The sequence below is a fragment of the Eschrichtius robustus genome, chromosome 7, assembly GCF_028021215.1.
Source record: "Eschrichtius robustus isolate mEscRob2 chromosome 7, mEscRob2.pri, whole genome shotgun sequence".
Lineage (NCBI taxonomy): Eukaryota > Metazoa > Chordata > Mammalia > Artiodactyla > Eschrichtiidae > Eschrichtius > Eschrichtius robustus.
Genome location: NC_090830.1, coordinates 99,523,827 through 99,550,828, shown reverse-complemented (window position 1 = coordinate 99,550,828; position 27,002 = coordinate 99,523,827). Strand labels below are relative to the sequence as shown.

At 39.9% G+C, this 27,002-nt stretch overlaps 1 protein-coding gene across 2 annotated transcripts in view; it reads left to right on the top strand.

Moving 5' to 3' along the window:
• Nucleotides 1-27,002, top strand: part of PRKG1 (protein kinase cGMP-dependent 1) — a 1,243,975-nt gene that overhangs the window by 74,032 nt on the left and 1,142,941 nt on the right. The window contains exon 1 of one of the 2 annotated variants that reach the window (XM_068548119.1): nt 4,220-4,789. The exons of the other annotated variant lie outside the window; for it this stretch is intronic. Coding sequence (XP_068404220.1) covers nt 4,479-4,789 — 311 coding nt within the window. The 5' untranslated portion in view covers nt 4,220-4,478. Of the gene's footprint in view, nt 1-4,219; nt 4,790-27,002 lie in introns of those variants that run through there. 2 annotated transcript variants of the gene reach the window in all.

Genomic DNA, 27,002 nt, shown 5'->3' with positions numbered 1-27,002 from the left:
TGTGAAAATATAAAATAGAGAGGTTCTGTTCTGCAATCCTGAATTATATAGGGCGACCAACCATCCTGGTTTGCCCAGGACCAAGGGGTACTTAGGACTTCAGTTTAAAAACTAGGACAGTCCCAAGCAATTTTAATATTAAAACCAGGACAGTCCCAGGCAAATGGGTGCAAGTTGGTGACCCTAAACCAAAAGGAAATGGGGCTGAAGTGGAGACAGTTTTGGGAAAAGGAACTTTTAAAAAATCTTTTCCTGCTCTTTTAGGATTTTCCAAATTTCTCCTCTTTCCACATACCCAACCCCAAAGTCAGGCTAGTTAATGTTAAGTAATGTCTTATATCTCAGGATCCAGAACAAGGCATTAGCAACCCTTGGAAGTCCTGCAGAAGGCAATGAGGGGCAGGGGGTATGGGATTGAGCTCTGCATCAAATGGTCTTTATTTGAATCCAGGCTTTGATATTCATTGGGTGGGAGATCCTCTGCCTCCCTTTTGTCAAATATAAATGGAAATAATAATAATGTCCAACTCGTAGGGTTACACGAACAGTGCCTGTCATGCATTAAGAGCTCCAGGAAGTTAGTTATTTTTCTTGTGGTCTTGATTAAGAAGAACAGTTTTGAGCAAGCCAGTATGTTTACCAGTAATGGTAACCTTCATATCTAGATTCTTAGGGTTACTTGTTACTTCTAGCAATTTTCTGCAAGGGGAGGCTTCCATGACCCAAAACATAGCTCATCTATGTTTTGTTTATTTTTGGTTTTGGTTTTTGCTGTTCAAGACGTGTACATGAAATGGCAGAAGAAAATTTCAAACTTAGGACTCCTGCAGGAAATGTAGCACCAGTGGAATGGGCAGCTGGATGACGAAATTATCAGAGTTCTTTTGAGGCTAATTATGTTTTTAGTGTAGGATAATAAATTCTAAAGACTTTATTTTTTTTTAATGGCCAGTATTATGATAAAGCTGAATAATTGAATGTCTAAGTGATTCTGAGATTCCATCAAGGAAGGTGTGATAATATTTATTCTCAATCATGAGGGTTGCATGCAAAATTGAAGAGCATCAATATGCCACAGGTGGGTCTGGCTAATGGTGGAACTTTGCTTCCGTTAGAGCTACAACAAAGAGAGACTGCTGAAAGTAGGTTGTGAGTTGACTATGGAATTCTAGTGTATAAATTAAGTTCCTTCAAAATTGCATTGTTCTGTGCTTCAGCATCTAACATCAAGACTTCATCCCAGAAAGGCAGTGGGAGAGCTCAATATATGCAGCTCCACTCCATTCCAAATTTGTGGTAGCCTAATAGCAGGAAGTAGGCTTGTGCCTGATCTGTGATATTATAACTTAGCCAATTAAGTTTGCTATAAGACATATAGTAAAATCTGTTGAAGTGAAACTACAAAACCTTGATTATTTATGTAAAATTTGTTTCCAGCATTTACCAAATACAATGCAAAAGATATTTAAGAAAATATTGGAATCACTCAAAAGGTTGAGATAGAAAATCAGGGTCCCTCAAGATTTAAACAAACAGTCAAGAACATCATTGAAAAACTTACTTAAAATATTTCTTTTGACTTTAAAAATGGAAGAGAAAAGCCTAGAATTCTGGATTTTGCATATACAATTATGAAGTATTTAAGGGCAATTTTACTTTTTCATTGTATAGGCTAATACAACCAAATATGTTCTTACACCCTGAATACCTTTTAAAGTGTAAGTCAACTGTAATAGTCATATCTTCTCAGCTGTTTAGTTTCTTTGCGTTTATTGCAACAGATTCCTGACTCTCACTATGGGATTCATCAAGGAATATATTTTGTATCACAAAAATTCCATTTAAAATGAAAATGTAACATGGATATATCCTATAGTGGCATGTAGATATGATAGCTTAAATAATGAAAAATATTTACATAACAGTGGAAGAAACTTCACTTTTGTTTAAAAAAAACAACAACCTGACTTTTTTTTTTGGTTGAACTGCTGTTTTTTATTTTGGGGGGAAAATGCTTTAGTTTCTTTTATCCTTTTTACATGTAGACAAGCTTTCTACAAATGAAGAAGAATCTTCTCTGTTTTGTGCTGCTCAAAGACATTAAGTAAACCCCATTTAAGCCTCAAATGAACCTTAAAACATAACTCTGCTTAGCAGTTGTCTAATGATGTCCCCTATACATTGCTCCTGATATATTTTTAGACATAAACTCTTGGGCTCCTGGACCCTATAGTAGATCTATAGGGAAAAAAAGTCTCATTTAGTTTTAGACATTTTGCCATGGAATTAAAGAATTCCCATAGGTTAAATAAGATAAGAATTTGGCCTTTTTCCTGGGAGAAGGAAAATGTCACGGAAGCTCTTTTAGAATGGAGTCAGTTATACAAAGCCAGAGCACTTCTGCTTGGTTTAGTTTTAATTAAAACAACAATAATTCGGAATTCCTACTTGCTGCTATCAGTATCTGTAAGTTATTCATGTTTACTTTGGGGAATTATCCACTTTATATATTACACTGTGAAAGAAATGCACTTCTGAAAATATCCATGTTGGAAAGCAGAAAAATTAAGTGTCTTATATCATTTGTACTGAGAGAATTAAATCATCATCTGGGTGCAAGAATGTTTAGGACTATATATCCTTTTTCATTTATACTTCTAATTACAAACAAGTACACTTTAAATCAAAAAGCTTATAAATGTGACATTGGCTAGCTGGTTCTGTTCTTTTCTTTCCTCCCCTCCCCCTCCCCATTCTTTTCTTCTTCTTCTTACTTAGATAGAACAGGCTGTGTATTCAATAGCAAAAGTGAGCACTTTTTTGGGGGGGACTGATATATATGTCCTTGGCTAAATTTAGATTCCGGTGAATAGTTCTGGATTGCAATTCAGAATTTTAATCTATTTTCTACCTACTTTGTTTTATTTGGTGTTAAGGAATGGCCAAATAGAGCCTCGAGGATTATAACATTGAGTTCTCAAGAACAGTAATTAGAGGACTGCAGTAAAGATGCTAAAATTTTAAATGGTTTGGTGAAGATTTAGGTAAATATGAGGAATTTAAGTATTATGGAGGATTCTAAACACGATGGGAGAATTACCCTTGGACAGAAAGGATGCTACCTAAATTGTCATCATTTTAGGAAATATTGAGCAGGCAGGGATGGGGTTGGAGGTGGGAGTAGGTGGAGGTGGGGCGGCACTTCACCACAGCCCGTCTAGGGTCCTCCTTGCCTTTAAGATTTTCCCTCTTCTTCGAAGTTTGTGTCTTGCCATTCAAGTGGAAGGATACAGCCCTAACGGCTTGGTTGTTGTCAAGGAAGTAATTTCAAAGATATGGTTCCATTTCAGGATGAACTTTTTGGAACTCTGCAATGATTTTGACCCGCCCTGCACTCCCCGCCCCGAATTCAGCACAGGGAAGGGGCAAGACCCTTCCATAAACTATTCCGCAGACACTGGCTTAAGTGGGAGGGGCAGTGGGGAAGCTGAGTAGCCCTCTGGGGCCCAATCCCGTTTCGACCCTTGCCCCAAAAAAGAGTTCGTTAATCCGTGTTTGAAAGGAGCGGAAAGGGAAGTCATTTGCAGGAGCTGGCAATGCTTACGGGGGAGAAAAAAATCAGAATCTCCCTCCCCCATCCCCAGAGGCACCTGGATGTGAATGGAAGTCCCTCCCCTGCACGGATACGCTCTCCTTTCCTGAGAGGCAAGTTTGTTTTCAAGCGTTAGCCACCTGTGTGAGGCGCTCCCCGTGAGAAAGGCTGCGTGGAAGACGCGAGAGCTCAGCCACAGGCTGGGGAGCCTTTCTTGGTGAGGCTGGCGGTCCAGACACCTGCAGAAGTCAGCGCGCCGAGGATGCAGAGCCCGCTCTGCCCTCCCTCGTCGCCGGGAGCGTAGCCCCACGTCCTCCAGCCTGGTATGCTCTGGAGCCGGCTAGCGCTTCCCGAGTTTGCGCGGGGTCCTCCCGGTCCTCTCCCGCCCGCCTCCCCGCCCCCAAAGTACTGCTCCCGCCTCGCTCCGCCCGCGCAGCCTTCGGCGCGCTCAGAGGTTTATCGGGCTCCCCACACGCTCCGCCGGCTTCCTCCGGCGCCCGGCGTGAGTGACCCGGGCACACCCGCCGCGGCCTCGGAGCCCCCATCCGAGTCCCTTCTCCCGCTGCCCTGCCGTCGCGCTCCCGGCTCTTCTCCCTGGCGCCGCGGCGCCCACCGCGGTTCAGGTCGAATCCCGGTTCGACCTGCCTTTTGGCTCATCCCCGCGCTCAGCCTCACAGCCCGGAGAAGTGGAATCTGCCCTGAAACTCTCGGTGGCTGGAGCCGGGAGACTGGGCATGCTCAGAAGCCAGGGCTGGCTTTGGTCTCAAGTAGGAAGCTTTCGCACTCGGGAGGCAGCAGCGACTTTGGGGAAAGTTGATCGGAGAGGGGAGGACGCCCCAAGACGCGGAGCAGCGGCAGGAAGGAGCCCCCGGCAGCCCGGAGGAGCATGGGCACCCTGCGGGATTTACAGTACGCGCTCCAGGAGAAGATCGAGGAGCTGAGGCAGCGGGATGCTCTCATCGACGAGCTGGAGCTGGAGTTGGATCAGAAGGACGAACTGATCCAGAAGCTGCAGAACGAGCTGGACAAGTACCGCTCGGTGATCCGGCCGGCCACCCAGCAGGCGCAGAAGCAGAGCGCGAGCACCTTGCAAGGCGAGCCGCGCACCAAGCGGCAGGCGATCTCCGCTGAGCCCACCGCCTTCGACATCCAGGATCTCAGCCATGTGACTCTGCCCTTCTACCCCAAGAGTCCACAGTAAGCAGGGGTTACGCTCCGGGTCCGTGTGGCACCCTGTCGGTGGGGAGCTGCGGGTCTCTGTGTTGTCTGTCGGCCCCCGCCCCTCCCGCTTGCCGTGTCTGTCCTCATCCTCAGAAATGTTTCATTTTAACGGGCACTTCTGGCGGGGCTGTGCACGTTTCTCAGAGTCAGACTCACTGCACCTACGTTGCCTTCGTGTCTTTGTCAGATGTCAAGCTATTCTTTTTTTTTTTTTTTAAGTAAACACATACATTCATATAGGCCACCTACCGTACGTAGAGTTTGAATGCGCCCCCGGTGTGTGTCCAGCTGTGTATGTGTGAGTATACATAGAAAGCCCCGTCTCCCAAATGCCCTGGCAAACCTGCCCAACCGGAAAATCCTAACTGCAGGCTCATCAGACTTGAAATGAAATGCGTCTGCTATCACCCTTACTTTCTATGCTTTCGCGGCGCTCCCGGATTTCTCTACATGCCGGCGTTTCTCGCTGGTACCGTTCAAAGCTGATGTTCTGGCATCATCAAAGTGTCCAAAATAAGCAAATACACATATAAAAGGGAAGATTTTTTGATTTCCAGAATTCGACGACATTTACAATCCACAAATGGAAGCCTAGTCTGTAGATTTTTTTAAAAAATATTTTTTAAATAACATCTGAGGGAGAATATTGCTTATTTTCCATAAGGAATTTATATAATGTTGTTAATGGGGTGCCTCTGTCTCCCAAGAGGGTTGCATGTTTCTAGGGTTAGATACAGAGAAGTACACTTATCTTTATTGACAACGTGAACACATTGTTTGCCTTACTCCTGGCTTCTGAAGCCACTACTCTAGTATTGTTCTAGCATTTTAGACAACTGTGTAGTTCTGATGTCAGTGGGCTTCGCAACTTGGGTGGGAAAATTGAATGAAACTTGTTATACTCCACTCAACTCAGAGTTCTTATGGAGAGTAAAGTGGCAGGAGCATGAAGTTAACATAGAATGAGCACCCAGATGAATGGTATTTTAAGTTAATAGATAATGACATAATTGATAAAGCGAAGGGTTTTGTTACTCTATTCCTAACAGCATCACGTTGGCTGGATGACACGTGTTACATAATAATATGAGGTCCCTGGGAACCCTTCACTTTATTAACACAAAGATTTAATATAAGGAGAAAGAGTATTTGATTGTCTCCATTTGTATTTATTGGATGTGTGTGTGTGGGGGGGTGTGGCTTGTGAGTATGTACTAATGATACTTTTGAACACTTAGACGTGTAACTATCCTTGTTGGTTGCAGTAGAGCATTTGCTGTTCCTCATGCAGGTTTAGTTTAAGGAGAAGTTTGTATTCTGTGAGTGTGGGGAAGAGACAATAAGGATAAACATTTCTGAGATTCTAACCTCACAGAGTTGCCCTAATAGTTCAGTTCAGTAGATTTAGATCTGCTTTCGAAACCTGAATGATCTGAATCCACTTCAGCTTTCTCTGGTAAGTTAATTTGCAGTCCTGACATGCTTGCCTGTTTTAGCTAATGAGGTACATGGCCATCTCTCCAGGGCCAAGTTTTGCATAATGAAAAAAATAAGTCAAAGACAGCTCTCTGCATCTTTCAGCATTCCATAGGATCTCATTTTAGTATCTGCAGGAATTTGGAGTAACTCAGAGCAAACTCTGCTTTTATAAAAAGACGATTTTAATAGGTTTTATTTGAAGCATGATCAAGCCAGCTGATAACTCCAGTGAAACATTCTATCAGACAAGATCTAAAGGAATCTAGGCAGTAGGGACTGAGCTGTATAATGTGGTAAGTTTTAGAAATCTCTTAGTGCTTGACATGTAGAGCAACTAGATTTTTTTAAAAATCCATGGTGGAAGATGAAATTAGTGTGGCAAATAATTCACAACATTCTGTCATAATAAACATTTTATCTACTGAACCATACTGTGCATTCTGATATTTATTTAATAACTTGTGCTTTAAGGAAGTCAACTATTAAGGTATCACCGTGATGGTTTTGGTGATTCTGAAGGATTATATTGAAGAAAACGATAAAATGAATGTCTTCCAAGCTTAAATAATTTTGGAAAAACATCTGTTCTTTTTTCACACTTACATAAAGAAAACTAGAATAAAATTGGCTTAAGTGTAGAGTGTACCTTTGGTAAGAGAAAGAGAAGTATATTGTTTGCAAAACGATTATTCTTATGTCATTTGAATGATTGTGCAAGGTGGTTCCACAAAGAATTAGGAATTCTTGCCAAAGTGAAGGAGACTTGTTTGAATTTCTGTTTATTTCACTATAAATAATTTGATTATACCAACTTACTGGCAACAAGTGTTTATATCTTTATATTTTATTTTTAGTACAAGTTAAATTTGGTCATCATTCTTAAACTTACAGATTATTGGGAGTTTGAGTTAACATGAAGCCATCTAAATAGTCCAAAATTGATTTCAAATTCATGGTCATGTAGTTTTCTATTCTCTTTCTGTTGGATATAGGTGACTGCCCAGGGAATGTCCTATTCAATTATCTATGTGTGCAAATATGTTTGTTTACTTTTTGCTTACCGAGGTTATCGTCTGAGGATTAGAATCTTTCAAAACTTATTTTTTTAGTGGTTTTTTGATCATTTGAAAAACAGTGTAAAATATAAATTAACGTAACATATTTGGTTTGGAATTTTCCCTGTAAGCTGGAATTGGAGGGAAGGCTGTGTCAGATTCTAGCACAGAGCTGGGGCACTCCTGCTGCACCTGTGAGGCAGGGGGGTTGGTTTGGTTTGTCTCTTTCACATGTGTCTAGAAATAACCCTTAGGTCCTTTTTCTGTTGTCATTTGAAGAGCAAAGAACTGATTAGCAAATTGGAATCTATATTCTACTGCTACCAAATATCTATATGAGAAGGTAAAACTATCAGACTATATGTTTTGAATTAAATTAAGCAAATAAACCCTTAAAAATGAAAACTATATAAAAATATTCATTTTATGAGATCAGCCTGTTGATTATGTATATAGAGTGGTTCTTATGGATTCTTAAAGTAATTTTATTTCATGCTATTTTATTCCTGAAAATTGACTCTGTAATAGATTAGAACATTCTGTCACTGTTATGTTGATCTAAACCCTTTACCTATTGTAAATATTCTCAAATCCTTTCCGTTTTGCTGTCATAGGGCTCTGTGTTTTTTCAGTTGGTCTATAAAGACTTGAGTTCCTATCAAAAGTTGTTAGTGTCTCTGTATTTTTGTTAAGCTGTTGCTTTTCACCCTAGAGATAACTGAATTTCAAAGAATGATGACATATTTTGATTTGTAATGTTACGCCTTTTGATTGTGAAGTACTTTGGAGAGCTGAGGATAGAAAGAAATATATTTTCTTATTTTTAGGGAGACATTAATTTTAACAAGATCTTATCTGATTTTTTTTTAAACCTTGACATTAGCACATTTCAGGAGAAATAGAATCTTCCTAAAGGCTGTCTGTTAAATTCTGTTGGAAGTTGGGAGAATTCTAGGATTTTAGTGTAATCATAGATGGCATGATATTAAAACATAGATTTCTTTCAAAGGTAGCAGTTAAATTTCAAATATGCCGTATAGCTCAGTTCCGTACTTTTATGGGATGTGCCATGTGCAAGTTAGTGTCATGCATTAGAGACGAGAATTGTGTTAAGTCCTATGAAGGAGTTAACCAGGGGTTAACAATACTGCACAAGCAAATATTCTAGAAAGTAGAGTAAGGTAAGTCACAGAGGAGATACCTAAGACAGGTGGCAAAATATAATTGAGCCCATTTAATTTTATGGTATCAGAAACTCTTATGGAAGTAGAGGTATTTAAAGTAAGTATTTGATCGATGGCCATGATTTAGGTGAGTGGTGATGGGATAAGAGGGGTGGGGTTAAGGTGAGGAGGGCCATCAGCAAAGGGAAAAGACAGCAAAAGAAAGCAGAGGGTACAGCTGGGGAACGACAGCAGCTAGTGGCTGTAACAGAATACCGTGGTGGAAATTGAGGAAGAGCAAGTTTAGGCCAGAGAGAATCAGGATGAGTAGGTGAGAGGGCACTTCCGCTTGTTGTTAGAATAATTGTGTGTGTGTGTGTGTGTGTGTGCATGTGCATGCAGGCAGGTGTATGCACACAAGCGTGCACTTTACACCAAGGACTAATTGCTACCTATTAATAAAGCTCTGAATCTCAGATGTCACTCCAGTCCCCCATCTCCCACCAGCACAGTCCTGATAATAGCTATAACTCTTCTGACTAGGTAAGAATATTTAATTTAACCAAGCAACAGATGATTAAAACTCTTAAAGAAACTGAGTTCCACTCTTAAAGAAAGCAAGCTCCTCTTTCCACTCACTTCTAAGTGTTCCCACTGGAAACAATCTAATTTTGTGCCACAGGCTAGCATGGCAGTTTCCTCACATACCCAGGCGAACCGGACCCAGATGAGAATTGAACCTGAAGTCGAGTTTTGAAATTCATCTCTCTTGTTCTTGTGGAGGAGTTCAGTTCCAACTTAACATTATTCTAATAGACTTTCCAATTTGATTGTTAATTTGACATCATAGTCTATGCAGTAAAATTGAAGTTGTGGCAGCCTTTATAAAAATAAAACCAGGCTGCTAAAACCCTATGAGGGTGTTTTGAAGCATAGTTGTTTGCCCCTAAAATGCAGCTTATAATGAAAATACTGATAAGCCCTTCAATAGAGGAGCTCCAGAGACTGCCTGAGAATATAAATGACCAGCTTCCTTGCTCTACTGAGCCACATTTCCAAGCTCCTGCTGCTTGTTATTTCACTGAAGAGTTGGGTTTGGATTCCTAATGGGAAAGGGTAGAAGAAGGCAGACGATGTTTCTATTGTTGCTGTTTGCAGGTTAGAAGGCATATGGACACATTTTTTTTCCCCTGTCTGCCTAGCAGTGGAGGGTCTCCATAGTATCCTAGCAACCAGATTCGAACACCAGGCTGCTGCTCTTTCTCCCATCTCTACCATAGGTGCTGCTGCCCATCCCAGAGAACTGGGTCCGATGCTAGCACTCAAACCCTCCGACTTGAATGTTCCACGTTCTGAGAATGCAAGACGATATGATAAATAAGCACATGCTGAAAGCAGCATTTACCAGTATGCGCAACAGCTTATTATGCAATCACATCTGTGGCATTTTGAATCCTAATCTGAACTGTTGGGCTGGCGCTGTTTACCACCCCATGCCTGACAGCCCTTCTCCACTTCCTCCCGCCCAGCCTTCTGACACCGATTCCCCTTTCCTCTCACCGTCTGACTGCGTTCCTCGGCATCTCCGTCAAGTGTATTTTCTGGGAAGTTAAATACGTACAGCCTGTTTGAACTCTCTGAGTATATTTTGTTTGTAAGAGCGGAGGGATGTTCTCCCTCCAAAACTGTCATGTAAATATCAACAAGGGCTCAAAATCTGTAGCTACACAAAACAGATGTTGTACAAAAGGTGCGACTACTAGTATACTCTCAAAAGTGTCTTGTTTCTGAATGGATTTTATATTCAGAGTTATTAATAGGAAAAAAGCAGGAGAGAGTGCGAAGAAGAGATGTGTGTCAGGGGGACAGGAAAGGGCAAAGCGAGATGACTATTGTGAAAGCTATGCCATGTTTGCAAAGAAGTTGGAAAGGAGCGATGGGCTTTGTGGGCAAGTGAACAGGCAATGAGACTGGAATGGAATTTGCAAGTAAGATAGTACTTTGTGACCCCCAAATTGGAATCTACCAGAGGTTGGCCTCCTCTGGGAGTGGGAGCCATCCTGGGATTTTGGCAGAAAATCATTAAGATGTTTCCCTTTAGACCAGTGCTTGTTTTGAATGCCTTGTATTGTCCCTTTGAAACATTCCTTAGTCTGATACCAGGGAGGGCTTGGTGGTCTTCATACAGTCCACTGTGCAGTGCAGAAAAAGGAATGAGGAGGGCAAGTCAGTGCATCACTCTTTCTGAAAGAATAGGTCAGAATGGCTAACATTTTTTGAGCACCTACTCTGTGGCAGGCCACTGCTCCCTGTGCTTTACACAGATTGTCTTTTTTTATCAGACAACCTTGTGAGGAAGACTCCAGATTATCCTATTTCATAACAGCAAGGAACAGGACACTAAAACTCAGAGAAACCAAGTAACTTGCTCAAAGTCACACACTTTATAAAAGGCTGAATCTGAATTTGAACTTGCGAGCCATTCTCTTTAGCCACTAGGTTCTTCTGCTTCCCAAAGGGATGTGAGGATTAGGCAATTGCATGAAATCCTAATAAATACCATATAGGCTGTTCTCAGGCGAGTATCTGTTCACCAGTAGTTAACTAGGAAGCAGAAGAACTTTGGGAAAAGTGGAAAAAATAAGATAGGACCATGGTTCCCAAACTTTGCTGCACATTAGAATCATCTGGGGAGCTTAAAAAAAACCCAAACCAATTAAAATCAGAATGTCTGGGGGTGGAAGCCAGCCATCAGTATTTTTAAAAGATTCCTCAGATAATTGCAATGAACAGCACAATTTAGGAAACACTCTGATAAGAAGACAACAGGGTGTGTGTGTGTGTGTGTGTGTGTGTGTGAGAGAGAGAGAGAGAGAGAGAGAGAGAGAGAGAGAGAGAGATTAAAGCAACAGGATAAACTTTCCACTTAAAGAATTGAATGTTTCTATTGGCTAAAACCTTTAAGTACTAGGGACTTAAAAAAAGCAGACTTTTTTTTGCAAATTATAGGTGTTTACTATTTAGTTAATGCCTTATTGTTTATTCTCCCAGGTAAGTAATCATTACCTTACCTGGTCTATCAGTTCTCAACCCTAAGCTGCATATTAGAATCACCTAGGGAATTTAGGAAACATCTTTCCTGGGGGGGAGCCACCTCCAGAGATTCTGATTTAATTGCCATCTGGTGGCCCGGAGGTAGAGGTATATTATTTGAGCTCCCAAGGTGATTCTGATATGCAGCCAGGACTGAGAACCTTTTCTGCGGCCGGTTCCATGTCAGCCGTTACTGGCTCGTTGAATTCCCATGCTTTGGGAAAGCAGTTTCCTTGGTTCCCTTTTACCAGTCCCAATGCCCTGCTTGCAGTGGAGCAAGGCAGCTCCAGCTCCCCAATTTCCATAGCAGCCGCACATGTCAGTTTCACTGTGTTCTCTGGGGTTACCCGCAAGGACCTGGGGCACAGAAAGTGGCAGCAGCTCCCTTCAGTGGGTAAGTACACTTCCTCTTTCCTGCCAGCCATGAGCCATGGCCATGGTTCAAATATGACACATCAGGATCAGCCATCAACCCAAGTTTGTTTTTGCACTCTCACTGAGGGGAGTTGCTGTGTTAGCCAATAAGACTGCTTCCTGGTGTCCCAGATGCTTTTATGAAATGTTCGGTGTATAAAGGTGAAACAGTGACCAGCCTCCCTTGGACGAGCGGTACAGGGCTTGTAGCGCTTCTCCTTCTGGTATGTGATGTCTCTGTAGCCAGCTACAGTTTTTTTTTTTTTTTCTCCTACAGATATTTTATCCTTTTAAGGCAAACAGCCTGAGCTCAGGCTGAAGAGTACTTTCCAAGGAGGCTTCAGAGAAAGCAGAGCTACCACAACAAGCTCTCAGCCCCCTTTCCAGACGGTTTGGTCTGAGTGAACAGATATGGGCACTGCAGGCAGACGAGAGGTCTGATGTGACACCTGCAGTACAGAATCTCGGTGGGTCCCTCAGGAAAGCTCCAGAAGAGCTGGGACTTTCTACGCCCTGTGGTCATAACCTCACTGCTGCCCCTATTGCCAGCTTTTTTGTCTCTTTCTTGCCCTCTTTCCCCTTACAGTGTTAAAAACTCCTCAAGGTGTTCCTAATTGTCTCTGATGGGAGCCTATTTACATTTGTAATTTAATCATTATCTTCTCAGGTGAGGATCAGCCAACAGAGCACTTTATATAAGTGATGAAAATAGCTAATATAATTGCAAATACTTTTTGGTAAAAATAAGCTCTTTAGAATGGGAGTCAGCGAGAAGCTTTCTTGTTTCTTTCCACCTCCTTCTAAAATATGAAAATATATTCAGCTGACAGGTAGCATGTAAAAGCAGAGTAGATGTCATAAGACTGCCCAGAGGACCTGGGGCATTAATTACACAGGGAAGTTAATCATAAGGAAAGTAAACACTTTCATTATGAATCCAGGTTCATGTCATGCATTTGATTATGGGACTTAAATGGGAAGCACAAGAGGAATTAGCAACAATAAAGAAACACGAACAAAAGCATGTGTTCACTTATATGGCTTAGCAGTTAGAAGCAGAATGATGGGTAAGAGTTGGTGGTAGGACGCTAGGAAAGTATCTGTGTCTTAGAGTTCTTATAATCCAAGCTATGAAAGGATGGGGGAAAGGTATAGAAAAAGAATCAGTGACAATTTAGTGTCAACATATACTACTTCCACCTGCATCAAAAATTTTTTAAAAATGTTAATTACCTTTACCTGTCTAAAGATCATAAGTGCTAATTAAACTTCACCAGAATTCCTTTATGAAAGATGCAGTGTCATTGCCTTCCATATAGAGGTGGTGTAACTTAGGGCCTGCAAAAGCATAGGTAAATAGCTTAAATTATTAATATGTGTCAAAAGCAGATCTCCTAATGCTATTGACCTTCTAATGCTCAGTTATATTTTCTCACTTCTAGACCATACCTGCTCTTTTCGAGTAGCGTTGTATTTCTTTGAACATGAAATAATTATAGTATCAGCCAGTCAGTTTAATTTGGTTAATTGCATTCCATGTCAGTGATGAAAAACCTTTAGTTAAGCAAAATAATAATAAACCCTTTAGTTAAGCAAAATACTTTTGTTATTTTCTGAATCAATTGTATTATGGTACCATCAAGCTTTCACCAGATTTGGGCCAAGGAATAATGAGATAATGTGAGGGAAAAACATATCCTTTCTGGATATACTGTGTATCATCTATTTAATGGTCCAACTCTATCAATAAATTATGGTGTTGACAGTGCTTCGAAGTCTGGACTGGGAGGAAAGAAAAAAAGGGTTGTCGTGACAAGCAAGAAAAATGGGAATTTAAAATTTTGTCCCTCTGGAGTTATTGTTTCTGATGGACTGCAAGGTGGACGGGCCATTCTCTCTGGCGTCTACAGGTGGCTGGCGAGCAAGCTTTACAAGCCAGCACAGCTCCACACTTACATCTTCCTAAGATGCATTTTGTCTAAATCATTGGTGACTGAGTAACGTATTTTACATTATGACGAGGTCTCATATTCGACTTGTGCTGGTTTGACAGGGTGTTACGATACCCTTTACAGAGTAATATTAAACATCTGAAAGTGACAGGTACTATTTTGCTAAGCCTGTAGTGGCAACTCATTATGCCAGTGGGAAGAGAGAAAAAAGAAAAGGTGTAGTGGAATAAACCCTAGTGTCCACTGCCTGCACTGTGGAGCATGGAACTCTATGTGAATCATGGTCTTTGCTCTTCGTAATTGCTACCCTCTTAGTTAGGAACTGTCCAAGGATACCAAAGCTTAGAAAAGGAAGCCCACAGACACTCAGAGACGTAAGAGTTGCTTTTTGGTTGGAAGATCGATTTAGCGAATCCCTTTTTATTTTGAGTAAATGGATTTTACTTCATAGAACTTCTTCAGTTCTGAATTTTTAGAGGAAAATCTTTTTTTCCCCCATAGCATTTGGTACTGTGCAATATAAAAGAGCTGCTCAAAGTTTCTAGTCATTCATTTAATACTTAACTTTATAACAATGTAATATTCAACTCCATTATCCATTTGTATGAACAATGTTTCCTGTTGTAGATCTGAAAAGCTTTAGAATATTGTGAAAGAAACTCTGCTGTGACTTTTTTTTTTTTTTTTTTTAACAGTGGTAGCCTTGATCAGGGAATAGTCATTTTTCTTCAAAATCTAACTTCAGACTTTTTGTTGTTCTTCACAAAAGAAAAATAATGACATGAAAAATTGTAATCTGCCTGACTGCCTTCCAGATGTTTTAGCATTACTTAGTATGGAGACCTACACTCTCTTATTGAAAAAAAAAAGAAAAAAGAACTAAATGATTTCTCATTCATGTAGCACTAAATGACATAAAACTGAATGATTTTAACTTTGAAATAGTCCTCATGAAAAGGAATGGCAAATAAATACAATAAAAAGCCCGCTGTGAACGTAGCATCTTTTATTAACTTCTTGCCACCTCTTTGCATACTTCATGAATTCATCTAGCCTTTGCCTTTTTGATGCTTTGCTTAAGGCATTAAGATGTTCATTTCCCCCTCTTTTTGAGCTTTGGTGGGAAATAACTAGCCTATAAAAAAAAAAAGAGGTAAAAAGAGTTTTTTTGGGTTTTGTTTTTGATAGGCAACCACTAGGAGAGTATAGTCTATGGCATTTGAAATAATAATAATTACAGAAAAAAATTCCAGAAGTGGAGAAGTTAGAAGCATTATATATGTGTGAGTGTTTGTTTACATGTTTATGGGTAATTATAAGATATTATTTCAGAGAATTCTGATATTTAAAGAGATTCCTATTATTTCCATCAAAAGTGATATTCCATCTATAATATACTCATGATTATTTTAAGCAATCCAGAGTTACTCTTCTATACCCTCAGAAATGAAGAGGTCAAAAGAACAGATATTAAAATACTTCGGTGAAGATCCCACCACCGAATGTGCAGAGAGGTAAAAAAAAAAGTGAAACACATCACCAGAACCTTTATCCTAAAGTAAGAAACAAAACAATGCTCATCACAGAGAAGGCTACCTTTCTCAGGTTACCCTTTCTCTTCTGTGACTTGTCTTATCTTTTGGTACCACCGCTGAAGTCCTGTGCCACGTAAATCATTTATCATCAGAGAGCAGTGCTCTGTCTTCTGATGATAAATGGGTTAACTGTTCCTGAGGGTTACTGTCAGTGTGATAGATGGAAAAGAACTCAAGTATACGTTTATTTGTCTTGGCAAGAGTGGCATTCTCTGCTAGGTGAACTTAGAGGTTATTAAATAACATCCAGGTGAACCCTTGCTAGTGAGTTTTTAAATCATCTATGGCAGATTTTCCCCCTTCCTTTTTGACTCCCATTACTATATTTCAAAGGTTCTTTTTGTAGTTCAGTCTATTGCTTCATCATGATTAAGGGGGAAGATTTTCTTGCTCCAACTAGCCTCACTTTTTTTTCTTTACCTTTTTTCTTTTTTTCAAGACATAGAGAGAAATTTCTCTCATCTTTACTGAAATCCTTTATAAAGTGAAGGTAATAATTGTTACTTTTTAGCCCTGTCTTTCCTGGTCAATTCGTGATGCTTCTGCTGCTGCTAATTATTACAAAAAATATTTGTCTTACTGTATACTACATAAGCTTTCTCATTTAATTCTCACAGTAATCTGATAAAGTAGGTACTGTTCATCCCATTTCTTTAGATGGAGAGAGTGTGGCACAGAGAAGGTAAACAACTTGCTCAAAATAAAACAGTGGGCTGAAGCAGGCAAAAGCAGGTGTGAGTTACCCCAGAGCCCGTGTGTGTTCTCTGCGTGCCATGCTGCTTAGCTAATTGTCCCAACAACTCATATGTTTTGTATAAGTCCTATTTCCATTCTCTTTTACGGTTGTGTTCCTTTAATGTAGTTCTTCAGTAATTTTTCATGTACCCACATTTTTTCATGTGCCATATACTGATACACATATGGTGGCCGTGAGTACATTCTCTTTTAGAGACTAGCAAACCTTAGTATCATGGAAGTTCTTCTTACAAGAATACTGTATTTCTGCTGTATTCAAATTGTTATCTAATACAGTTGCTCATGCCTAAGTATTTTTTTGTTGTATCACACACAGAAAGCTTTCTCTGTCTGGTACTCTCATATTTTGTTTTTGTTTGTTTGTTTTTGGTTAAAAAATTTTTGTGGGCTGTACCACTAAATTTAAATTTAAATTCCCATTTTAAAGAAACATTCCCTCAATTTACCAGTGCTTTATCTCCTTATTTATTTTCCCCTAAGTATTAGCATCTTAATTTAACTGAGTATTATTAGAAAGTTTATCAAATACCCTCTCATTCTTTTTTTCTGGTAACATAGTCTATGGATTGGTTTTCAGTTGTTTATGTGTTTGTTCAATCTTTACCAATAAATTTAATATTTATTAAATAACTACTCTAGTGTAGGGCTCTACTAGATGCATCTCTTTTTCACCCCCCGAATTATTTAATGCCAGAATATCTGTGGTTTTAGACTATATGCTAAAAAAGACATTGCCTTTTCAGGAGTTCTTCCAACATGGATTGAGCCCAGCATACCTGGGCTGGAGATAGGTTCCCAGTGCTCAGAGTCTGACTTTGTAGTGCTGTGTACTTTGCCTTTTTCATGTCCATCCAAGTTTGAATTTCTATAGGTTGGTCATTGTTTGGTTAACATCTCCTTCTCCTAGAAGATGGTAAATTCCCTGAAAACAAAGCCAGTGTCTCTTTTGCTCCATGTTGTATCCTTGGAGCCCAGACAGGCCTGGCACACAGTAGGTGCTTCATAACTCTTTGCCAGAGGAAGGACACAATGAAGCCTCTTCATGTTCCTGACCCTCAGATAGTTCATCTTTTAAATTTAAAATTTTGAAAATGGGAAACTTATGTTACTGGGCTCGCAATAATCTGTGATTCTAAATGATCTTTCCCAGGAAGCATATTTGTCCTCCAAGTCAAATAAGTGTCTTGTCTTAAGCTCTGTGACATAAGACCTCATAAATTGGTTAAACTTGAAAAGTAACTGGGTTGATGAAGAAATACTTGCCTGGAATTAATGGAAATAGCTTACAGATAATCTATCAAAATTTTAAATCCTTTTGTGGACACAGCCAGAACTCTCACTAACAAAATCCGGTCAAGTTTACAGTAATGGCTTGCTGATTTTAATTATCCAAATAGTCGCATAGATTTTAATGTTGTGAGATGGTAAAGATCATCAAACTCGTGATAAAATATAAATTCATTAGGTGCTTACTTCAACGTTAATCAAAATAAAACAGGGACCATTTTAAGGCTGATTTTGTTTGCCATATTGTCTCCTAGCTCTTCAGGATGGAACCTGGGAACTCCCAATCCTAGAAAAAACCTTTTTTTTTTTTTTTTTTTTTAACCCTATCTGACCATACGCTTCTGTGAATGTCTGAGGTTAAATTCCTGAAAGGTCTATGTGGCAATGCAGCTGTATATCTTGTATCTGATAAAAGTGAGGCTTAATAACAGCATATATTAATTGGTTGGAAAAATGAATGTATGTGTGATCTCATTTACGCCTCACAGTATCTAAATGAATAAAGGAGGACAGATCATTTCCATTTTACAGAAGAGATGATTAAGGATCAAAGAGGTGAGGTAACACAACCCAAATCCAACAGCTCATAAGTGATAACTCTGTAAATACAACAGGCCGTCAGACTCAGTTCATCCTTCTTTCCACACTCTGTTCAACATCAGTGCATCATGAGATGGCCTTGAGACTCCACTGAGTCCTGTTGTTCAGCAGTGCATTTGTGGAAAATCCAAGCAGGTAGGCTCAGAACACAGCATACTCAATGGTTAAGGGCATGGGCTCTGATTCAGTTGCTACTTTACCACTCACGAGGTGTACAAGGTTGAATCTGTCTGAGCTTCCTTTTTCTCATTATGAATGAGGATTATAACACGTGCCATGATTAGAGATCATGTTTGTGGGTCCCGCAGTACAGGATACAAAAAATAGTATGGCGTTCTACAAATAGCAGAAAACATAAGCTGTTGGAATTATCATTACATTTTCCTTGTTATTGAATTAACCCAATTCCATTATTCAAGTGCTATAAGCATCTCTTAACCAAACTGAAAAGCACAAGGTGGAAAGACAGGACCTTTCAGTCTTGACAAGGTCCTAGAGAACAGCACAATGCAACCCAGCCTGGTTTTGCTGGGTTTGACTCAGGAAGATTGACAGCAAGAATCCTTTGTTGACTCCTGTGGCTGGGCTAATCATGGACAACAAAGGGCAAACATAAGCAAGCTTGAAGGTCTATAATGATGCCATTTAGTTCGTTCAGTAAGCAGTTAGAGGCCTACAGAGAAGTGAAGAATGGATTGACCAAGTTTAAACTGAGTGCCATGTATTGTAGTTAATTTACGTTAGGAAATCATAGTGATAATAGTTGTATAGTATCTGAAGGAAAAGCAGTCTGTGCTCTAATGATGCGAAGACTATTTGGTGGTCATTCTTTGGAGGTGCATTTATGTGACATTGTAGTAATATTACTCTTAACATTCATTGTAACACATAGGCCATTATACGTGTAGACTGGGGCACCGCTGCCCTGGAGTACTGTGCATTTTTAAAGACCCACTGCTTTAATGATGTGATTCCAATCCATCAGAAATATTTACAGCAAAATGCCTTTTCTCTTTCCTGAAATGTCTGCTTAGAACTTATGCGCTCATAATGGATTTCTATTTGAAAGCCATTCATTCCCAACTTGAATATTTGCTGTCCAGGCTGAGAAGCTATCAGATGCAGAACATAAACGTAGCCTATAAGTGCTTTCTGTTAATGACTTTTATACTGCATTTCAAGGTGTCTTTTCAAAAACATTGTGATTGTGGGTGAACGCAATGATAACAGCCCTGTTAGTCTATGGAGGAATACATTAATTGTCTCGGACAAATTCATGACAGTTGAGGCGATGAGCTGATAATGGAAAGCTTGAGAATTAGAAAAAAAAAATACTAGTTTATTCTGAAACATGTCATGTAACAAAAAGATTATTTTTAACAGCTTTGTTGTGATATAATTTACATACCATAAAATTCACCCACTGTACATGTATATAGTACAATGATTTTTAGTACATTTATGGAGTTGTGCAGCTATAACCACAGTCTAGTTTTAGAATATTTCTATTATGGCCCAAATTACCTGGGGCCCCCTTATGGTCAGTCCCTGATCCACCTCTAGCCCCAGGAGCTCACTGATCTGCTTTCTGTCTTTATAAATTTACCTTTTTTATACACTTCATACAAACAGGCACCTTATTCTGCAAATGACATCGATTCACTTGAAGGACTATGTGACATCAATTTATGGCTTGTTCAATGAAGTTTAGAATGTTAAGATTGTACTTGGACCCAGGGTATTTGTTGTTCACATTAAAAATTAAGTCTCATTCGTCTCAGAAAAAGTTCAACAGGACTGGTTTTTGGTTGTTGTTTTGGAGTAATGCAGAAGCTGAGGAATTGAGTTTTGTACCCAGATTCAGTATGTTAGTGTCATAATGACCTGAGTAACCATAACAGCAGCAATAATAGTAGCAGGTTGTCGTTTATGCAGTGGCTTCAGGCATTGTACCGGGGGTATGAGTTTCTTCCCTAATCTTCATAGTAGTTCTGAAAGGTAGAGACAGCAAAAGTGAAGCAAACTCAGAGAAGTTAAGGAATTTGCCCAAGACCACACAATGCTGCCTGAGTCCAAAGCCTGTGCATTTGGCTACTATACTAAGAGTTGTTTATCTGGAGGAGCTGTGTAAGACTGTATGTTTTATACCTTTCTACAGCTTCCCAACTCTCTCCATTTTTTTTTTTTAGCACTAATGTATATCCTTGAAGTTAGCCTCCCACTTGCCATTTTGGCTTCCCATACATATTCTGCCAAGTAATAAAAGAAGAGAGCTGGATGAGATAAAGGCAAGCACCAATGCCCGAGGCGAATATAGAACTGGTTAGGGAGCTATTTGTGAAATGAAAGAGACAAAGAGGAGGTATTTGAATTATGAAATCAAAAAATGGACAGGAGTACATGAGAGGACATGAGAGAAATATAAGACAGAAGAACTTCATAAGGCTTGAGAGGAAGGGAGAAATTTCAGTGTCACCTTTAGGTGATTCTGACGTGCCCTAAAGTTTGAGAATGCCTGGAATAATAGGATGGGAATTTAAAACTTAATGTGGGAGACTGTACCATAAACTGTACCATAAACATTACTGAAGGCATTTCGTCCCAGTGCACAGAATGGGCTGTCTCTGCTTACATTCTGCTGCGAATTGGGATGTTCCCTTTTATTCAATTCCCATCTGCCTTTGACTTACAGGAAACTTTCTTCAGCCCACACCACTCTGAAATGATTTCTCTTTGAGAATACCTATAGGTTTGAATTCTTTTAGCTCTAATGTTCTTTTGGTACTTAATATTAAATCTTTTTAAAATTGTTATTACATGTATACACACACACACACACACACACACACACAAATACACACTCAGGTACCATACCACCTCCTCAGAGACGCCTCTTCTGAACAGACTATGGTCACTTTCACTCCAAATATTCTCTATTACATTACTTTACTTTGGTTTCTTCATAGAACTTCATTATCTAAAATTATCTATTTATTTGTATTCTGCTTTTTGTTTGTCCAGAGGGCTTCACGTAAGCTCACCTCTGTTGATCCAGGCCCCAGGTCCCAGGATAGCGCCTGGTACATGGTAGTAGTTTAGTGAATGAGTAAATATATGTCTGTCCTCATCTAGGTTGTAAGCTACCAGGGGACAGGGCTTGTGTTAAATTATAAATACAAATGGAAGGAGACTAGTGTAGTATCTGGGGCATAGAAGGCACTCACAGAGCATTATTATTTCCATGCCTTTCCCCTCTCCCTGTTCTTATCGCTCTCCGCTTCTAATAGTTGTTTGCACTGAGTGTGTGCTTGGGGAGAGCTGAATGTAATAACTGAGACAGAGTATTAAAGCTTAATATTAGCAATTAGAACATAAATTGGAATCTATCAGTATTCTCCATGTTTTGATTATGAATTATTGATTGAATGGCTAATAGAATTTCTAAAAATTGAAATAGGAAACTTCCTGTTTTCTTCAGCGCTAAGATGTATCGTTGAAGTTACCTTCATACTTTATTGCTAGACAATTAAAATCTGTAACATAATATAGGTTTATATTTCTTACCCGAAATCTTTGGGTTCCAAAGTACTTTGGAATTCAGGTTTTTTCCCATATTTTTGAAAGATTGCACAAAAGGTACGCACAGAGTGGATTGTGTAACACCCGTTAGGGCTCTGGAGCAGTGCGCCTAAAATGAACATATCTGCATTTCTTCAGCAAACTATATGAGTATTTACCTAAATAGGGAAAATAAAAGCTAGACCACTTCTCGTGGTCAGTTCAGGTTGGCCTTTGTGACAAAGTGAGTCTCCTGTAAACTTGTAAGACTTTGGTCTTTAGAGTCTTTGATTCTGAATTTATACATAAGGGTTTATGAACCTGTATCATCTGTAAGGGGAAACCAACATTTACATTTTAGATTTTTCATTTTTGAAAGCTATATTAGTCTGCAATTAACATTTGAGGCTCTTGAAACTCAGAGAGGTTAAGCACCCTGATCCAAATCACAGAGCTGTATATACAAGTGAAATGAGAACTTGAACCCAGGTCTGGTTTAAAAAAGTCCATAACGATTGCTTAGCGCACCCCATTCATTATACAAGTGATAACAAGAGGTCCAGAGAGTTTGTGGTCTGGGGTAACATCACCGGTTAAGGGCAGGGTCCCGATCCGGGTTTCTTAATAACTAATTCTGTGCTTTCTTCATTTCCCATGGTGACTTCTAGTCTCTAGATGTTTTTAAATTATTGTTCTTGGAAATCACAGTTGTTGAAGATGTAAATTCAGTTTACTAATAGTTTCTGTTTGCTGTAGCAGCTCCTGGAATGTTTTGGTCAAACAGTTTGGCTCTCTGTATTTTTGTAATCAAATACCTAAGTGCTGGTAATGCCTACTCTTTCTCAGGTTCAAGCGGGGGGCTTTATTTGCTCGGGCACAGCCAGTGTATTATAATTCCCCATTTCAACTTAGTTGCCTTCAAGAGTAAAATAAGCAATTTCATTTAAATTTAATAGCTCCAGTCTTATTTCTCCCTTATTCACTGAGGGAAACCTTATAGTTAACTGCAGTTTCAGTTATTTTCAGTGCAACTTGGAGGGAATTCTTTGATAGGTGCCAACTAGGTTGTGTGGCTTTGCTGCCTTTAGACAAACTCATGTATTGGAGCAGAGCGATACTGCAGGAACTGCATTCTGAGTCAAAACCAATTACCTTGCTGTCTGCCTCAGTACTTTACAGATTTACACATCTTCCCTACAAGATTTGTAGGTATCAGATTTTTGTAAATCAGGGGCTTGAAGCATACTAGAGAAACTCACATTTAAAGTAGTCACTGGATTCTTCTTTTTTATTGAATGCAACTGATTCAGGGAAAAAGAAATTGAGGGCTTTTGGCAGACTCTAAGGATCTGGAAAACTTTAGGTGTATTGTTTTTTCAGAGGTAGAAATGCAGTGTTTTTAATTGTGAGGCTTTTATGGTTTGTTTGTGCCTAGATTTATATGTTATGTACTTCTGTAAAGGATATGTGCATGATATCATTATATGAGAATTAGAAATAGGTAATGTGTCATTTTATTTAATAAATTTAGTAGCTTATTTTTTAAAAGGGAAATAAAATCGAGGCGCAATCGCTTGAGGGAGATAGAGTTGAAGGGAATGGAAAGAAGGAAAAAAATGAAAGGAGAGATGGGGATTTCACACTGATCGGGGCTGTGCAGTGATGCTTGGTCCCTTAGCCCCTGTTCTTCTAATCACTGAAGCTAAAGAAATTAACCCTTACATTGCATTTGTCTGTGGATTGAAGACTAGGCCTGTGCTTAGACACTATGAATAGGAATTTTTTAGATCTGTAGTCCGGTCCACATTCCTGCTGGTCCCACTCTGACAGAATATGGAGAGTCAATAGCATGGTGATTTAGTGCTTGGACTCTGGAGTCAGAGAGAACTGAGTTCAAATCTGGATTTTGCCGCTGGTTGTATTTTTTACTTCTCTGTGCCTTGGATTTCTCATCTATAAAATGGGAGGCAGCAGAGTGTACTGGTCAAGAGCATGGTGTCTGGAAGTAAACCTCCCAGTTGGAATCTCAGATCGACCAATTATGTGCTGTGTTACTTTAGGCAAGTTGCTTAACATCTCTGTGCCTTTACTGTCAAACAGGGATAGTAATAGTGTCCATCTCCTATCTGTCGTAGCATAATTACACAAGGTTATGTTTGTAAAGCAGTGAGAACAGTGTCTGGCGGGTAGAAAGCACTCAGCAGGTGGTTGGTCTCTTCGTCAGTCCTCTAACCCACTGGCTCTCAACTGGGAGTGACTTTGCCCCCCACCCCCATGGGACATTTGGCAGTGTCTGGGGGCATTTTATTTGTCATAACTGGGAGCAAAGTAGACACTGGAGCTGCTGCTAACCATCCTACGATGTACAGGACAGTCTCTATGATGAAGAATGATCTGTTCCCAAATGTCAACAGTGTAGTAACCTCACTGGCAGCCCAGTTCCCTTAGGGCTAGGATTCTGCTCCAACTCCTCTACCCGAGTCTGGACCCTCTACCCCGGGTTCCATAACTGTCCCTGTGGTACCCATAGTGGGTCATCCTCTGACGTAACTTTTCAGTCTGGCTGGATCTTCGGCTGTTGCTAACGGCTGGGTGGTCTTTTCTCCAGTGTCTGTTCTGGCTGGCCCCCATCCTGCCATGAGTACACACGATGCTGACTGGCTGTCTCAATTCTGACTTTCCTGGGGCCAGGCTCCGTGTTGGAGAAAACCATGCAGGCTGCAACCGGGGCTGTTTTTTTGTTTTTGTTTTTTTTTCATCTTAGGACTGCTAGTGTCAGGGTTTGTGGCTGTCTGGCACAGACAGAATCTCTACACCAGTTCCTCCTCCTCACCACCTTTTGTCTCCTTTCTGTGGTGTTTTCCTCTTTGTCCAAAGTTCTCTTTCTTGCTTTCAGCACTGCAGTGCTCATCCTGCCTCAGAGCAGTTCATGGCCCAGGAACTTTTGATCCAGACCACCCTCCTGGTGGACATAGAACTTGGGTTGAGTTCAGCACTGATCTTTTCGGAAGGTCCGCAGGCAGGAAGGGACAGAGGCCACTCTCTTCCTCCTGGGGGCTTTTTCTCTCTTAACTTTCGATGCTTGAATTCTCTCTTGGATCTTGGTATGAGTCCTGAGAAATGAATAGTGATCTGGCTCTTCTGGATCCCCTCCACCCCTGATGGACTGGGGAAAAGCCAGCTTTCTTTTCTTGGAAAGTATCATGAGGGGAGCTTGGGTACGGGGGTCCTCTGACCAGAGTTCAAGTTCCCACTATGCCCCTTATTGGCTATGTGAATGTGGGCAAATTCATTTTAATTTCTTTGAGATTAATTTCTTCTTTTGCAAAATATCAAAAAGAACACCTATCTTAGAGATTGTTAGGAGAGACAGTATGTATAGTGGTCAGGACGGAAGCTGCTGAGGCCTGGCTATGTTTGAAATCTACTACTTTTTAGCTGTATGTTCTTGGGTAAGTTCCTTAAATTCTCTGTGTCTTACTTATCACATCTATAAAATGTGCGTAACAATAGGACCGACCTCATAGTGTGGTTGGATGAATTCCGTGAGGACTTGTATCTAAATGCCTTAGAATAGCCCCTCTATTGACATAGTTGTAGGTAGTTATATTAAATTGGTTTTGCCTTAAATACTAGCATTCAAGATAAATACATATATGTTATATATACATATAACATGTATATTCCATTTTAATAACTAGCATTGTAACAATGTTAGTATTTTTTCCCTCTAGTTTTCAACGTGTAATGCTTTAGTTTTATAAACATTAAGGACATGTTTGTGGACATGTTTGGGAATCAGCTACAGTTTATACTCCTCATCCTCTGGGAAAAATGTGTCCCTAGCTCCAAATACTTAACCTGAGGAGAATGACTTCGTAAGATAACAGAGACAGAGGACCTATATTAAGGAGTTTCTGACCTGGCATTCTGTGGAATAAAATTCGTGAGGAATCCACTTATATTACAACCATTTATTTTTGTGCCAGGCACTCTGCTAGATCCCGCTAATAAAGAGACTGCCATTAGAATATATTCTTCTATCTGGAAACTTGTAAGATGTTCTCTTTTTCCCCAGTGTCCTAAAGTTTTATGAAGATACACCTTGTTGTGAGTATAATTCCCTTCATTGTGTTGAGCTCACTGTGAGCCTTTTCAATAGGAAAACTTAAGTCTTCAGGTCTGGAATTTAAAAAAATTACTTAATATGTTTGGTTGGATAAGAAAATAAGGAGGCATTAGGAAGGTGAAAATAGAAAATGTCATAACTAGCCTTAAAATGGATGCTGTACGTGCTTGAAATTCATAAGGGAATATTATGGAAAACTTTTTGAATGTCTAATGTTTCAAATATGGCAGTGATTTAAGAAACCATGCTCGGTCACTCATATGTAAGTTCCAGGAGATATCTATTTCCTGTTTTTTTTTTTTTGCTGCTGAATCCCCTGCATTTTCCAGTCCAAATCCTACAATTTGCTTCAAAATGAGGTGAATGAAGTACAAATACTTTGTTGGTTGATACAATATCAAGATTCCTGCAACTGTTATCATCGTGACTGTCAGTAAGTGTAGCCCTTACTTAATTTGTATGTTCCTGTCAAAGAACATGCATTCCTTAAAATACCACACTTCACTACATCCTAGTAGGAAAGAAATGTTTCTAACCTTGGGGATTAGGAAAACAGAGTAACTGATGGAGGAAGTGGCCAATAAATTTGTTACTCAGATTGTGGTGAGAAAGGAGTGTAAAAGAAAATGGAGACAATCACTAAGAATTCTACAGTAGTTCTTAAAAGTGTTGCAAGTAAGAAAAATTACATCCCCTGGAGGTTAGCCCAATGCTGAGGCATTTCTTAAACAAGCTCCTGGGACTGTGGACAAAGCATGATTCTGAGTCTGTCTGCTCTTCTTTCTGTGACTTCAGTCACAAACTGGTTTTGACCCAACATGAAGGTGAAGAGTTTTTGGCCAGGGGGTAACTCCTGGCTCAGTTCTATAGCCTGATCCATCTCCCTAGGCACCGAGGAATGGTGGAAAACTACCTTCCTGTTATGGACTAAATGTTTGTGTCCTCCCAAAATTCATATGTTGAAGCCCTCCCCTCCCCACCTCCAACCATGTGAGTGTGTTTGGACACAGGGTCCATATGAACGTAATTAAGTTTAAATCAGGTTATGAGGATGGGGCCCTGATATGAGAGAATTAGTATCCTTGCGAGAAGATACCAGAGAGCTCTC